We start from the raw sequence: 15,000 nt of genomic DNA, 5'->3' as shown, positions 1-15,000 counted from the left end.
CCGAGATCTCCCTCTGGACGGTGGTGGCGGCCATCCAAGCCGTCGAGCGGAAGGCCGACGCCTCGGCCGGCCGCCTGCTCAACCTGGAAAGCCGGACGGCCGCCGCCGAGAAGAAGATTTTCGAGTGCGAGAAAACGGAACTCGAACTCGGCAGCCACCTGGCGGCGTTGGGCGGCCTGATCCAGGAATACCGGGTGCTCCAGCGGCGCCTGGAGAACATGGAGAACCTGCTGAAGAACCGCAACTTCTGGATTCTCCGGCTCCCCCTGGGCCCCAAGGGGGAGATCCCCAAGGTAAAAGAGCAGGGTGCGAATGCCGCCGGCGGCTGGCCAAGGCGTCGTAACCGTGCGTTTGTGACCGGCGGCTCGCTCGGTCCTCTAAATGCCGGGTCTCCAACCTCGGGCAAGCTTTGAAGGCTTCGGGACTTCGACTCCCAGGGTTCCTCCTCCCGCTGGCGGGGCTGACTGGGGGATTCTGGGGGTTGAAGTCCACCGCTCTTAAAGCAGGCCGGCTGGGGGATTCTGGGAGTGGAAGTCCACCCCTCTTGAAGCATGCTGGCTGGGGGATTCTGGGAGTGGTTCACCCCTCTTGAAGCAGGCCGGCTGGGGGATTCTGCGTGCCGGCTGGGGGATTCTGGGAGTGGAAGTCCACCCTTCTTGAAGCAGGCCGGCTGGGGGATTCTGGGAGTTGAAGTTCACCCCTCTTAAAGCAGGCCGGCTGGGGGATTCTGGGAGTGGAAGTCCCTCCCTCTTAAAGCATGCCGGCTGGGGGATTCTGGGAGTTGAAGTCCCTCCCTCTTAAAGCATGCCGGCTGGGGGATTCTGGGAGTTGAAGTCCCTCCCTCTTAAAGCATGCCGGCTGGGGGATTCTGGGAGTGGAAGTCCACCCCTCTTGAAACATGCTGGCTGGGGGATTCTGGGAGTGGAAGTCCACCCCTCTCGAAGCATCTTGGCTGGGGGATTCTGGGACTTGACGTCTTCCCCCTCTTAAAGCAGGCCGGCTGGGGGATTCTGGGAGTTGAAGTCCTCCCTTCTTAAAACATGCCGGCTGGGGGATTCTGAGAGTGGATGTCCCTCCCTCTTAAAACATGCCAGCTGGGGGATTCTGGGAGTTTACGTCCTCCCCTCTTAAAGCAGGCCGGCTAGGGGATTCTGGGAGTGGAAGTCCCTCTTAAAGCATGCTGGCTGGGGGATTCTGGAAGTCCACCCCTCTTGAAGCAGGCCGGCTGGGGGATTCTGGGAGTGGAAGTCCTCCCTTCTTGAAGCATGCCGGCTGGAGGATTCTGGGAGTGGAAGTCCCTCCCTCTTAAAACATGCCAGCTGGGGGATTCTGGGAGTTTAAGTCCTCCCCTCTTAAAGCAGGCCGGCTAGGGGATTCTGGGAGTGGAAGTCCCTCCCTCTTAAAGCAGGCCGGCTGGGGGATTCTGGGAGTTGAAGTCCTCCCCCCTTAAAGCATGCCGGCTGGGGGATTCTGGGAGTGGAAATCCTCCCCTCTTAAAGCAGGCCAGCTGGGGGATTCTGGGAGTTGAAGTCCACCCCTCTCGAAGTACGCCGGCTGGGGGATTCTGGGAGTTGAAGGCTCTGATTTTTAGGTCCCCGTGACGTTCGACGAAGAGGATGGCGTGAACTTCTCCGGCCTGGAATGGGCCAAGCTGGAGGACTGGCAGAAGGAACTTTATCGGAACATCACCAGAGGGAACTACAAGCCGTTGGTCTCGTTGGGTAAGCGCCGGGAATTTTTTTTTAGGATGGTTTTCGGGCGGGGGGTGGGGGTCCGCAACCTATCAGCCACAGCCAGCCCGCTGCCGGTCCTTGAGCCCTTCAAAACTGGGCCAGAGAAGCGGAACCGTCTCCTCGCAAAACCGGAAAAGTTGGGGAATTCTGAATAATAATCATGATGATGAAGATGATGATGATGATGACGCTGGCGGCAAGCCGTGTCAACCATTAATGCCAGTCAATTTGAATGTTCAGTTGACTGAGGTTCATGTTTAATAAGAATAATGATCATGATTATGATGGTCCTCCTCCTCCTCCTCCCTTTTAGCCCTGATGACGTTCCCTAGTTGGGTCACGAGACGTCAGGAAGGAAACCACCCAGCTCAGAGTCCTTCCTTCCTTCCTTCCTTCCTTCCTTCCTTCCTTCCTTCCTTCCTTCCTTCCTTCCTTCCTTCCTTCCTTCCTTCCCTGATGATGTTCCCTAGTTGGGTCACGAGACGTCTGCAAGGAAACCAGCCAGCTCAGAGTTCCTTCCTTCCTTCCTTCCTTCCTTCCTTCCTTCCTTCCTTCCTTCCTTCCTTCCTTCCTTCCTTCCTTCCTTCCTTCCTTCCTTCCTTCCCTGATGATGTTCCCTAGTTGGGTCATGAAACGTCTGCAAGGAAACCAGCCAGCTCAGAGTCCCTTCCTTCCTTCCTTCCTTCCTTCCTTCCTTCCTTCCTTCCTTCCTTCCTTCCTGCCCTGATGATGTTCCCTAGTTGGGTCATGAAACATCTGGAAGGAAACCACCCAGCTTAGAGTCCTTCCTTCCTTCCTTCCTTCCTTCCTTCCTTCCTTCCTTCCTTCCTTCCTTCCTTCCTCCTCCTTCTAGCCCTGATGATGTTCCCTAGTTGGGTCATGAAACATCTGGAAGGAAACCACCCAGCTTAGAGTCCTTCCTTCCTTCCTTCCTTCCTTCCTTCCTTCCTTCCTTCCTTCCTTCCTTCCTTCCTCCCAGCCCAGATGATGTTCCCTAGTTGGCTCCCAGCTGCAGATATTCCCTTTCCTCCGCTCACCCTCTCTCTCTCTCTCTCTGTCCTTTCTTTCCATTTTTCCCAGACTCCGCCATTGCCGGAGCCGACGTCCTCCCCGCACCGGCGGGTCCGGCCGATCCGCCCTCGGCGGGGGCGAAAGGGCTCTGCCTGGCGCCCAAAACAGGTGGGTGAAACCGCGAGAGGGCGGAGGGGTGGGGTGGGGTGGGTCTATCCTTCCTTCCTTCCTTCCTTCTAGCCCTGATGATGTTCCCTAGTTGGGTCATGAAACGTCTGCAAGGAAACCACCCAGCTCAGAGTCCTTCCTTCCTTCCTTCCTTCCTTCCTTCCTTCCTTCCTTCCTTCCTTCCTTCCTTCCTTCCTTCCTTCCTTCCCTGATGATGTTCCCTAGTTGGGTCATGAAACGTCTGCAAGGAAACCACCCAGCTCAGAGTCCTTCCTTCCTTCCTTCCTTCCTTCCTTCCTTCCTTCCTTCCTTCCTTCCTTCCTTCCTTCCTTCCTTCCCTGATGATGTTCCCTAGTTGGGTCATGAAACGTCTGCAAGGAAACCACCCAGCTCAGAGTCCTTCCTTCCTTCCTTCCTTCCTTCCTTCCTTCCTTCCTTCCTTCCTTCCTTCCTTCCTTCCTTCCTTCCTTCCTTCCTTCCTTCCTTCCTTCCTTCCCTGATGATGTTCCCTAGTTGGGTCATGAAACGTCTGCAAGGAAACCACCCAGCTCAGAGAACATCAAGGACCCCACAGTCTTTTCTTTTCCTCCTCCTCCTCCTCCTCCTCCTTCCTTCTTATTCCTTCTTCTTCTTCCTCCTCCTCCTCCTCCCTTCTAGTCCTGATGATGTTCCCTAGTTGGGTCACGAAACGTCAGCCAGAAACCCTCCCCCAGCTCAAGAGAGCCTTTGAACCCCGCGCCGCGCGTATCCTCCACTTGTCGGTACCCACCTCTGATCCTCTTCCCCTAACAGCCGAATCTTTGGCATCCAAAGACGAGCTCCTGTCCTGGATCAAGCAAGAGGAATCTCCCGGTCACGGGAAGTGGAATCTGGAGAGGCAGATTCCGGCCACCACCCTCGGCTACGGTGAGTGTGTGGTCTGCGAGGATGGCTTCCTTTAAAAAAAAAAAAAAAGCGGACACCCCACCTTCCCTCTCTGTTAAAGCCGGGGGAATTCTGGGAATGGAGCTCCACCTGTCTTTTAAAGCGCCCATTGTCGAGCAACGGGCCTCCAGGACATTTGTCCCGCCCCCTGTCCCCGCCCCGATCTTCCTCCATCTTCTCCTCCTCCGCTGTGGGATCCGTCCATTTCAGGATCCCCTTTGATTTGGATTCCTTGAAGTGGGGTGTGAGTGTGTGTGTGTGTGTGTGTGTGTGAGATTGCAGTGTCTCCAGTTTCCGTCCCGGTCCCGCAAATAAGCTCTAACTCAGGCTTTACACCCTCCCCCTCCCCGCTTCTCTTCCCCTCCCTCCCCCCCAGAGAGCACCGCGGTCAAAAGCGAGGAACAGCGGCTCGAAGAAAGTTTGAAACAGGCCTTTCCCGCCCGGCTGCGGGATCCATCCATTTCAGGATCCCCTTTGATTTGGATTCCTTGAAGCGGGGTGTGTGTGTGTGTGTGTGTGTGTGTGATTGCAGTGGCTCCAGTTTCCGACCCGGTCTTGCAAATAAGCACTAACTCAGGCTGTTCACCCTCCCCCTCCCCGCTTCTCTTCCCTTCCCTCCCCCCCCCCAGATGAGAGCACCGCGGTCAAAAGCGAGGAACAGCGGCTCGAAGAAAGTTTGAAACAGGCCTTTCCCGCCCGGCTGCGGGCGGCACCGGGCGACGAGCTCTTCCAGGCCCCCAGATGTTGCCAGAAGCAAAGCTGCCTGCAGAGTCAACCTCCTCCTCCTCCTCCTCCTCCTCCTCCTCCCCCTCTCCCCCAGAAGCTACCAGAGGATCCACCCCACCCCGGTGAGAGAAATTGCCCGGATCCCGAGGCCGCCCTGCCAGCGACCTGCTTAAAGGAAGACCAGGTGCAATGCTTCCAGGGCCCGGACGAGCTTTCCTTGGCCCCGAGGATCCCCGCGGGAGAGGAAGTCTATGGGGAAGGGGTCGGGCCGCTGACTGAACCCGGGCCCCCCCAGATCCCTGAGCCCTACCCGTGCCCGGACAACCACAGCAGCTTCGGCGAGGTGCCTGCTTTCGAAACCGCCGGCGGGCCTCACGCGTGCTCCCTCTGTCCCAAGAGTTTCCGGCTCAAGACCAGCCTGCTGATCCACCAGAAGACTCACGCCGTGGGGAAGAACGACAGCCCCTTTGTGTGTTCCGAGTGCGGCTGCGGCTTTAGCCACCAGGCCCAGCTGACCCGGCACCGGGCTGTCCACGCCGACCGGCCGCACCGGTGTGCCGAGTGTCCCAAAGCTTTCAACCGCAAGTCCAGCCTGGCGGTCCACCAGAAGACCCACCGGGAGCGTCCGCGCCCCTTCCAGTGCCCCCAGTGCAGCAAGACCTTCATTCGGAAGCAGCACCTGGACGACCACACCCGCACCCACACGGGGGAGAAGCCTTACCAGTGTCCCGAGTGCGAGAAGCGCTTCGCCGAGAAGTCCAAGCTGACCAACCACTACCGCATCCACACGGGAGAGCGGCCCTATCGCTGCGGGCAGTGCGACAAGCGCTTCGTCCGGGCCCACCACTTGGTGAAACACCAGAGTAGCGTCCACCAAGCCGGGGCCAAGCTCTACTCCTGCCGTGAGTGCGGGCAGAGCTTCGGCCACGCCCAGGCCTTCCTCAGCCACCAGGCCGGCCACACCAACGGCGAGCGCCGCCACCGTTGCACCGAGTGCCTCAAGACGTTTGCCCGCAGGAAGTACCTGCTGGAACACCAGCGGATGCACACTGGAGAGAACCCCTACGCCTGTCCGCACTGCGGCAAGCACTTCCGGTACAAGCAGTCCCTAAAGCAACATCTGCGCATGCACAGGGAGCAGCAAGCTCCGCCCCCACTCCCCTCTGGGCCTGCTCTGCCGGTCACCAACCCCTTGGAGAAGGACCCTCCTTTTGAGGCCAATCCACCCAGTGGAACCTGAAGCCGGGTCACGAGAAGTGGACTTCTGTGCCAAGTGAACTGGTGCGCTAGAATTGGCACACTAGTGGCTCAGCGGTGGCCTTCCCCATGGCTCTCCGATGCTGCTCCTCTCCCCGTGGGGAGGCTTTCTCGCTTGCCGATCAGGACCGTGTGGAACAAGCCGAGTTCCCGGACATCAAAACACACAGCAGTTCTCTGAAATAGTTTCGGGATCGAAATGGCTGCCGAAAAGACTCTCGCCGTCCTGCACCATAGTCCGAGGAGCTGCAAGTCCCGGCCCGAACAAAACAAAACAGAACGGGGGGAAAAATCGCAACTAAAATGTGATCTTCTCTGCTTACCTCCTCGGCCCTGTTGCGCAGTCCAGGACGGGAGGCCAGCCTGCTTGGGGGTGGGGGTGGGTGGATAGGGTGTGCAAGCTACAACCCCGAGGCTGCGGTTTTTTTCTCCCGCGGCAAGAAAGACACAGTCCCCCCAAGGCGGTCGCGCCTGCCTCCCGATTTTTTGGCTTCGCCCTCCACACCCTTTGCTAGACGCTCGGAGGACCATTGGACAACGCTTTCAGTACAGGAAGGCCCTGCAGACTTTGGGGGGGGAAATCAGCCCCCTCCTCGAAACGAAACAAAACACAGCCAAAAGACAGCCCGAAAGTTGGAATTGACTGTCTTCTGCCGCCTGCCTCTCTTTTTCTCCGGAGGGCCACGCGGGGTAGCTGTCGGTGGCCAAACTTCGCAACAGTTCCGCCCTCTCTGGTCGCAGAAGCTGCCCACTCCTTCCTTCATTTTGCTGCTGTCGATCGGGCCGCGTTGCCGGGCTCTGGGTTGACCGGGTTTCCTGCTGGCGCCATCTTATGCCGAGATGCTCTCTTTTGCCGAAGGCTCGGCTTGGGGGTTTTCCGTTCGGTACGTTTTGTTGGCAAGACACTGCCAGGCAGGGACGTGGAATCTCAACGTTCTGCCATCTCTTCCAAGTTTTTTGTCACCAGGACATCATTGTCTCCAGCTCTGAAAATCCTCCCCGCCACACACACAAAAAAAACACAGGGCTCAGCAAGGGACACACACACACACCCAAGGTTGCACTCATAAGCCTAGACCCCCCCACCCACTTCCATACTAGGCTCTCCCTGCCTTAAATCCAACTGCACTACAGGTAACCCGTTTAGCGACTGTCTGAAGTTACAACGGTGCTGGAAAAAAAACGACTTGGGACTCTCTCTTGCACGACCGTCGCAGACTCAGACGCTTGTGACAACAGGGTCCTATTTACGACGGTGGCAGTGTTCTGGGGAGGGGAGGGGTCAGGTGAAAGCCCCCTTTTGCGACCTTCTGACAAGCAAAGTCGGAGTCGTTGGCTACGAGATGGGTGGCAAATTTTCCAAATAATTAAATGGAACGAGGGAATGAACGCATGAATGAATAAGAAATCCGAAAAGGTCAGATTCTCTGTAGCAGCTGGGTTGCTAACTTAACGGCATCGATTCCCATAACTCGGGTGGGGGGGGTCTTCAAACGTGCCCCTTTCGTGAATTTCAGCTCCCAGAATTCCTCAGGCTGAGGAGCTCTGGGAGTTGAAGTCCACAAGTCATGAAAGGGCCAAGTTTGAATGAAGGCCCCTTGCCGCAACTACTGTCGCAAGAAAGGTCGTAAAACGGGGCGAAACTCACTACTTGTCTCGCTCAGCAATGGAAATTATCGGGCCCGGTTGTGGTCGCTAAGGTCGAGGACTACCTGTGTTATCAAAAAAAAAAAAAAAAAAAGCCGGGGGGTGATGTTCTGAGAGTTGAAGCCCGCGCACCTTTAAAGTTTGCGAGGGTCTCCGGAGGCAGACCGGGGCGAACAGTCTCCGGCATTTTTGCTACAAACACCTTTGAGATTTTTAAAGCGAAGAAACACCAAAGAGACATTAATAAATGATAAATATCCGAAACCCCCCCCCCCCTTTTGGATATAACGTGGTAAGTGATTCTGAAGCACGCGCAAGGAAGCTAGATTGTCCATTCGTTACTCTGGCATGAAGCAATATCCGCCCCAGTTCTCACCATATTCCCAGGCACCCAAAAACTACAGGCAGTGTGGAGTGGAGGAACGGAGGGGGTGGGGTGGAAAGAGAACTCTTGTTGACTCTAACCCTCAACTTACCAATTGCTAGCAAGCCTCTGCCTGCTCCATTCTACGTCTGTTGGCCAAAGCAGCGAGGCGTGGCTTCCCAAGGCCCCAATGCGGGGGAATCCACAATGACAAGTCGCAGAGCAGCCGTTGGAAGTCGCCGCCTGCCTTGAGGAGGGAACGTACGGCTCGGATCCGAAGTTCCGGCGGGAGTGCTCGTGCGTGGTCACGCGTCGGGCCCTCGGCAACGTGGCTGCGTTGACAGCTCCTTGCAGCATCCCACAGGCGTGACCGCATTCGACAAAAGTGGCACTAAATTTCCACTTTTCGGCAGAACGGTGCCGTAGCGAGCGAGGGGTTCGCTCACAACTGCGTTGACCAAATAAATTGTCCTATGTGGAATACCAAGCCGATATTGTGCATCCATTTTCCCTGGGACAGGCAGATTTGTCAACTCTTGGCTTTTTTTGACAGAAGTCCCGCTGCTTCCAGTATCTCTCTCACACACACACACAAGCATACACACACACACATACTTTGCCTACAATCAAGGAGGAAAATATGAGGAAAAGACCATTTGGTTTAGTAGTGGTTAAGACACCAGGCTAGAAAGCGAGAGGCCGGGAGTTCTAGTCCCGTCTTAGATGTGAAAGTTGGCTGGGTGACTTTTGGGTCAATTACCACGAGATGGTGAATTCTAGCGCCACCTTAGCGATGAAAGTTGGCTTGGTGACTTTGAGTCAGTCACCAGGAGATGGTGATTTCTACTAAAGCCTTAGCCAGGAAAGCTGGCCAGGTGACTTTGCGCCACTCCTGGTCATTGGCCCCAAGTTACCCATATTGTTTTTACAGTTTTAGGCGGGACTAGAATTCTCTTGTCTCCTGGTGATTGGCCCAAAGTCACCCAATCGGCTTTCATGATTAAGGTGGGACTAGAACTCGCTGGTGACTGGCCCAAAGTCACCCAGCTGGCTTTCATGACTAAGGAAGGACTAGAACTCACTGTCACCTGGTAATTGGCCCAAAGTCACTCAAGTAGCTTTCATGCCTGAGATGGGACTAGAACTGCATCTCCTGGTAATTGGCCAAAGTCACCCAGCTGTCTTTCATGCCTAAGGAAGGACTAGAACTCACTGTCACCTGGTAATTGGCCCAAAGTCACCCAATCGGCTTTCATGACTAAGGTGGGACTAGAACTCACCATCTCCTGGTAATTGGCCCAAAGTCACCCAATCGGCTTTCATGACTAAGGTGGGACTAGAACTCACCATCTCCTGGTAATTGGCCCAAAGTCACCCAATCGACTTTCATGACTAAGGTGGGACTAGAACTCACCATCTCCTGGTAATTGGCCCAAAGTCACCCAATCGGCTTTCATGAATAAGGTGGGACTAGAACTCACTGTCACCTGGTAATTGGCCCAAAGTCACCCAATCGGCTTTCATGACTAAGGTAGGACTAGAACTCACCGTCTCCTGGTAATTGGCCCAAAGTCACCCAATCAGCTTTCATGAATAAGGTGGGACTAGAACTCACTGTCACCTGGTAATTGGCCCAAAGTCACCCAATCGGCTTTCATGAATAAGGTGGGACTAGAACTCACTGACATCTGGTAATTGGCCCAAAGTCACCCAATCGGCTTTCATGAATAAGGTGGGACTAGAACTCACTGTCACCTGGTAATTGGCCCAAAGTCACCCAATCGGCTTTCATGAATAAGAAAGGACTAAAACTCACTGTCTCCTGGTGATTGGCCCAAAGTCACTCAAGTGGCTTTCATGCCTAAGGTGGTACTAGGATTCACTGTCTCCTGATTTCTTGGCCAGCACCTTTGCACAATTATGTGCAGACTATTAAAACAAACATTTTAACAGAAGACCAATATATAAGCAATCTTTGTTTAATGACCAGAATTGGGACCAACAACGTGGTCACGAAGTAATGCAGACCAGAAGCGTTGTGCGTGTGTGGGGGAGGGGGAAATCACAATTTTACTTTTTTCCCATTCGTATGCAATTTAACGCACAATTTTTAATACTTTAAAACATCTTTTATTTCTAAAGAAATCAATTTCACCCTCCAATGAACGGAACATCATTTCCAATACTTTAAAACATCTTCGATTGAACATGTATTAGTACTACGCGCCATCATGTTGTGTTACAGTACAAAAATAAAAGAGTACAAAATCAGCGTTTACAATTACAGTACTGTACCTGTAAACATCCATAGAAATCCCCTTCCAGAGATCAGTGTTCTGCTGTGGTTTCCGAAATGTCGGATATTGGGGGGGGGGGCCTAGCAGGCTGATAAACCAAGCATTCTCTTGGATCTGCTCTTTTTTTCAGGATGGGGAGGAAACAGGAGGTGAGCAAGAAATAACTTGTTAAAGAATTCACTAAGTTTTCTTCGCACATTTTTTTTCTTTCTTTCATCTATTTTATTAGGACACATGCATTTTCCCGATGTAGCTTCCCAAAATGTTCGACATTCCGATCCTTACTTCCTAATTTTCGTTACGTTTTTATTAACGTTCGAGAAAAGCGCCAGTCAAATATTTTCACTGAATGTCCTTGGGCTCCTGATCTAACTTTCCAAAAACGTTCTGACATTTGGATCCATACTTCCTAATTCTCGTAACATCTCATTAACGTCTGAGGAAAAACACCCATCGAATATTTTCACCAAACGTCCTAGTACTTTATGTCGTCTTCCTCTTCCGCCATGCCTTGGGCCTCCAATTCTTCTTTCAGCTCGATCAATTCTTCATTGGAAAGTTCCCCCTCCGGGTAGGCGATCCATTTTTTCACGTCTTCCGCATCCACCTCTAAACCAAGGGCCAGGTGGAGCGTCAAAACGTTGCGACTGATCTCCTCCAAATCCTCGTTGGGGTCAAAGCCTTCAAAATTAGGGACGAGGAGAGCAAAGCGTTTTAAGCAGCGCTCCCAAATGCCTTGCATGCATTTCAGGCTGACGTCCTTCCACGCCGTCGCAACGTTCTCGATGCAGTGGCCAATCTCGTAGGCTTTCCAAAAGTCACGCAGTGTCACCCGGTTGTCCTCTGCTGCGGCGACGGCCATGGCCAGCGTGGCCCGCAAATAGCAGGCTTTGAAGATCGAGACGGCGCCCTGATCCATGGGCTGTAGGAAAGGGCTGGTGTTTTTGGGCAGATAAACGACCTTCACGTCCGAATGGACATCATCCAGGTGTGGGAGATATCCAGGGGCGTTGTTAAGGAGCAGAAGGATTCGAAAAGGGATTCTGTTTTGAAAACAATATTCCTGCACTTGGGGAATGAAGCAATTTACAAACCAATCCTCGAAGAAGACTTGGGTCATCCAGGCTTTCTGATCAGTTTGGTAATAAACGGGCAGTGTCTCTTGGCCAATGTTTTCGCACGGGGGATCCTCCGATTTGTGGATCAGAAACGGCTTCAGCTTAAATCCGGCGACATTTCCGCCCAACAGCAAGGTGATTCGGTCCTTAAAGGCTTTGTATCCAGGCATAGCTTGGGCCTCTTGGTGAAGGTAAGTCCGTTCGGGCATTTTTTTCCAGAATAACCTGGTTTTGTCCACATTGAATATCTGTTCGGGCAAATAGTTGCCTTCTGTTATGAGCTCGTCAAGGTCATCCAGGAAGCGTTGGGCTGCGATTTCGTCGGCACCAGCTGCTTCACCTGGCGGGAGCGCGGTGTGGTAGTTAAACCTTCGCTGGAAGCGCATGAACCAGCCACGGCTTGCCGTGAACGTTTCGGTACACTCCTCGCCAGCCCGTTCCTTCAGGGTCGCAAAAAGGCTGCGGGCCTTGGCCTGAATGAGAGGGAGGCTGGTGGGGATTCGTTTTTGGATCTGATCCTCAATCCAAAGCATCAGGAGTTTCTCAGTTTCGTGGATGAGGCCTTTGCGTTGCCTGGTGATAATGGCTTTCGTCCCTGGCGATCCTTTCATGGCCTCTCTGATCCTCTCCTTGTTTTTCAAAATGGTGGAAATGGTGGAATGGGCCAGGCCTTCTTCTTGAGCGATGATGTTCACCTTCTTCCCAGCGTCGTAGGCTTTGATGATCTTCATCTTCAAATTCAGACTGATGGCCTTCCTCTGCTTCTTGCTTCGCTCTTCCGACGAACCATGGCCCTTTCTTTTCCCCTTTGAGGACATGGCCAACGAGAATAAGAGCCCGTTGCAAAATACTGGAGAGAGAGAGAGAAATAAAGAGAGATAATTTTTAAAAAAATAGTTTGAATGGGTTGAGGATAATTTAAATTCCATTGTTAGGGTGGGAAAGAGGGTAAAAAAATATATCGTCCTGGTTTGGTAACAATTTTACTCCCTGGATTAAAAAGCATGTAAGTCATGTGTGCAACCTTGGCAACTTTGAAGACCTGTGGACTTCAATGCCCAGAATTCCCCAGCCAACAAATAAATGGGTCGTCAAGCCAATCGGGAAGCTTGTGGCAGCTTGTGTGGTTAGGACGCTGTGCTGGAGGTTACCAAGCCTCACGGTCAAGACCCGAGTGCTACTCTAGGCCAGGGCTTTTCAACCTTTCCACCCATTGTACCACTTTTAGGAGATGGCAACATCCGAGTACCACCAGTCGCCTAGCAAAAACTTGACCAAAAAAGAAAAAAGGAAAAAAAGTGATGAAGTACAGGTAGTCCTTGGCTTACAACCGTTCGCTTAGTGACTGTTCGAAGTTACAATGGCACTGAAAAAGTGGCCCCCAAGCCACAGCCGAGCAACACACCTGCCTGCCCGCCCGCCCGCGCTCTTCCTCCTGTCCGAGGTTTTCATTGTTGTGAGCATTTCTGTTCGGGGTTGGCAGTGGGGGTGGGTGTTTGATTTTTATTTCCGCCCCCCCCCCCGTCTGCTGGGTGGTTGCAGCCAGTTTTGGTCACTTCACATGACTCTGGGACACTGACCGTTACAAATATGTATCAGTCGCCAAGCATCTGAATGTAAATCACAAGACCCTGGAGATGCTGCAACATTCCAGCTGATTGGCGCTTCTTCTGGGCTCAGCGAAAGCACCGGGATCGGCGCCGAGCTCCAACTGGAGCCTGGCGCTAATCCTGGCACTTCTGCTAAGCCCCGACAGCCCCAAAGAAGCGCTGATCCTGGCGCTTCCGCCGAGCCCCAACAGCCCTGCAGCTCCAGCCGTCTCTCACTCAGGCTGGTGCGGTGCTGCCACCGGTTCAGCTTGTTCCCCTCCCCTGCTACCACTTTCCTAGGATGGTCGCATAGCACCTGCCAGGTGCCAATGTACCACAGGTGGTACCCGTGCCGCTGGTTGAAAAGCCCTGCTCTAGGGTAGGATGAACTCCCATCCTTCACTCCAGCTCCCGTTGGGGAAATGAAAGGAAACCCGCCAACTGAGCATCACGGAGGCGACAGTGATGTCACCGGTCAACACCGACACCCCCTCAGTGCGCCTCACACGAGCGCAATCCAATCAAGTCAATCGATCCAGCGGTATACGAGTCTTGAGCGCTGTTGCTACTAGCAGCGGAAATGTGGAACTCAACTGCGGTCACAATTCAAGGCCTCCCGGAAACAGACGTGCCTTCCCTAAACTCTGCTCCTTGACAGCTTGATTCTGGTTTCCTACCCTATCCCATGGGCCAGGTGGAATGGAGTAAATTCAGCAGGAAGGCCACATTGCGACAAAGAAACGACCGTCGGGTTCGAGAGGAACCTCAGAACCGTTCGAAACATCTCCTCTTACCGGAGCTGGGGCCTTCCCCAAAGAACAGCGGATCCTGAGCACACTGGTCTTCCTGAAGTCCACAGAGATGTTCTTCAGAAATGGTAATTGTCTGGTAGTCTAATCAGGAAGAGAAGAAAAAAGAAAAAAAGAGAATATATATATATATATGGGCGCTCCAATAAATTGCCTTGGTGAAATGCATCGCGTCTGAAAAAGCAAGCCCAGTGGCGACTGAAGACGGTTCTGACGTTGAGCCAGAGGTACAGAACGGAGAGGAAGAGATATGGGAATCTTACATCGGTTTAATCGGGGCTTTTCAACCGGCGGTAGGGGGACCACCCGTGGTACGTTGGCACCTGGCAGGTGGTAGGCGACCATCCTAGAAAAGCGGTAGCGGGGGAGAGGAATGAGATGAACCGGTGGCAGTACCGCACAAGCCTGAGCGAGAGACGGCTGGAGCTGCAGGGCTGTCGGGGCTCGGCGGAAGCGCCAGGATCAGCACCAGGCTCCAGCTGGAGAAGTTACAATGGCCCTGAAAAAAGTGCCCCACCAAGCCACAGCTGAGCAAGACACCCGCCCGCCCGCCCTCTTCCTCCTGTCCGAAGTTTTCATGGTTGTGAGCATTTCTGTTGAGGATTGGCAGTGGGGATGGAATGGGGATGTTTGGTTTTTATCCCACCACCCCCACACTCTGCTGGGTGGTTGCAGCAGGTTTTGGTCACTTCACGTGACCCTGGGACAGTGTGACCGTCATAAGTATGAATCAGTTGCCAAGCATCTGAATGTAAGTCACAAGACCCTGGAGATGCTGCAACCTTCCAGCTGATTGGCGCTTCTTCTGGGCTCAGCGGAAGCACCGGGATCAGCGCCGAGCTCCAGCTGGAGCCTGGCGCTGATCCTGGCACTTCCGCTGAGCCCTGACAGCCCTGCAGCTCCAGCTGTCTCTCGCTCAGGCTTGGGCACTGCTGCCACCGGTTCAGCTCGTTCCCCTCCCCCACCACTTTTCTCGGAGGGTCGCGTACCAACCGCCAGGTGCCAACGTACCACAGGTGGTACCCCGTACCCTGGTTGAAAAGCCCTGGATTAGAAGGGAGGGAGGGGGGAAAGCATTTTACGTGCATGCATAAGCACACGGGGCTGCGAGCACCCACATGCTGTAAATGGCGGGGGGAGCGCAGCGGCTACTACCTGCGTGATACTCACTAGCCCTGCCCCATTCTTGCACGGTGCGGTGCCTTGTATCTGCACCCCACGGCACGGCGGTGACCATTTTTGCGCCTTGCAGCACGGTGGCCCGTTTGTGCGCACCCCCCCCCAGTTTTTGCAGGCCAGAGACGGCGCGCTCAGAGGGCGCCTACCCCCCGAGGGCACCATAACGCTGATGCAGCCC

The 15,000-nt window shown here is 54.0% G+C and overlaps 2 protein-coding genes across 2 annotated transcripts in view; one reads left to right on the top strand and one right to left on the bottom strand.

Annotated features, from left to right (window-relative positions):
• The window catches only part of LOC308678068 (zinc finger protein 783-like), a 12,343-nt gene extending 3,734 nt beyond the window's left edge, over nucleotides 1–8,609 (top strand). The window contains exons 2-6 of the mRNA XM_081344895.1: nucleotides 1–293; nucleotides 1,592–1,721; nucleotides 2,814–2,912; nucleotides 3,705–3,818; nucleotides 4,466–8,609. The exon at nucleotides 1–293 is cut by the window's left edge and continues 94 nt beyond it. Coding sequence (XP_081201021.1) covers nucleotides 1–293; nucleotides 1,592–1,721; nucleotides 2,814–2,912; nucleotides 3,705–3,818; nucleotides 4,466–5,802 — 1,973 coding nt within the window. The 3' untranslated portion in view covers nucleotides 5,803–8,609. The remainder of the gene's footprint in view (nucleotides 294–1,591; nucleotides 1,722–2,813; nucleotides 2,913–3,704; nucleotides 3,819–4,465) is intronic.
• A 1,328-nt stretch (nucleotides 8,610–9,937) lies between these two features.
• Nucleotides 9,938–15,000, bottom strand: part of LOC308679054 (tigger transposable element-derived protein 1-like) — a gene marked incomplete at its 5' end in the record, with an annotated part of 18,386 nt that continues 13,323 nt past the window's right edge. The window contains 2 exons of the mRNA XM_081346289.1: nucleotides 9,938–12,095; nucleotides 13,629–13,727. Of these exons, the coding sequence (XP_081202415.1) occupies nucleotides 10,603–12,095; nucleotides 13,629–13,727 (1,592 nt within the window). The 3' untranslated portion in view covers nucleotides 9,938–10,602. The remainder of the gene's footprint in view (nucleotides 12,096–13,628; nucleotides 13,728–15,000) is intronic.

The sequence above is a fragment of the Vipera berus genome (genome assembly GCF_964194415.1).
Source record: "Vipera berus genome assembly, chromosome: Z".
In the NCBI taxonomy this organism is placed as follows: domain Eukaryota; kingdom Metazoa; phylum Chordata; class Lepidosauria; order Squamata; family Viperidae; genus Vipera; species Vipera berus.
This window is presented reverse-complemented; position numbering and strand designations above follow the sequence as displayed.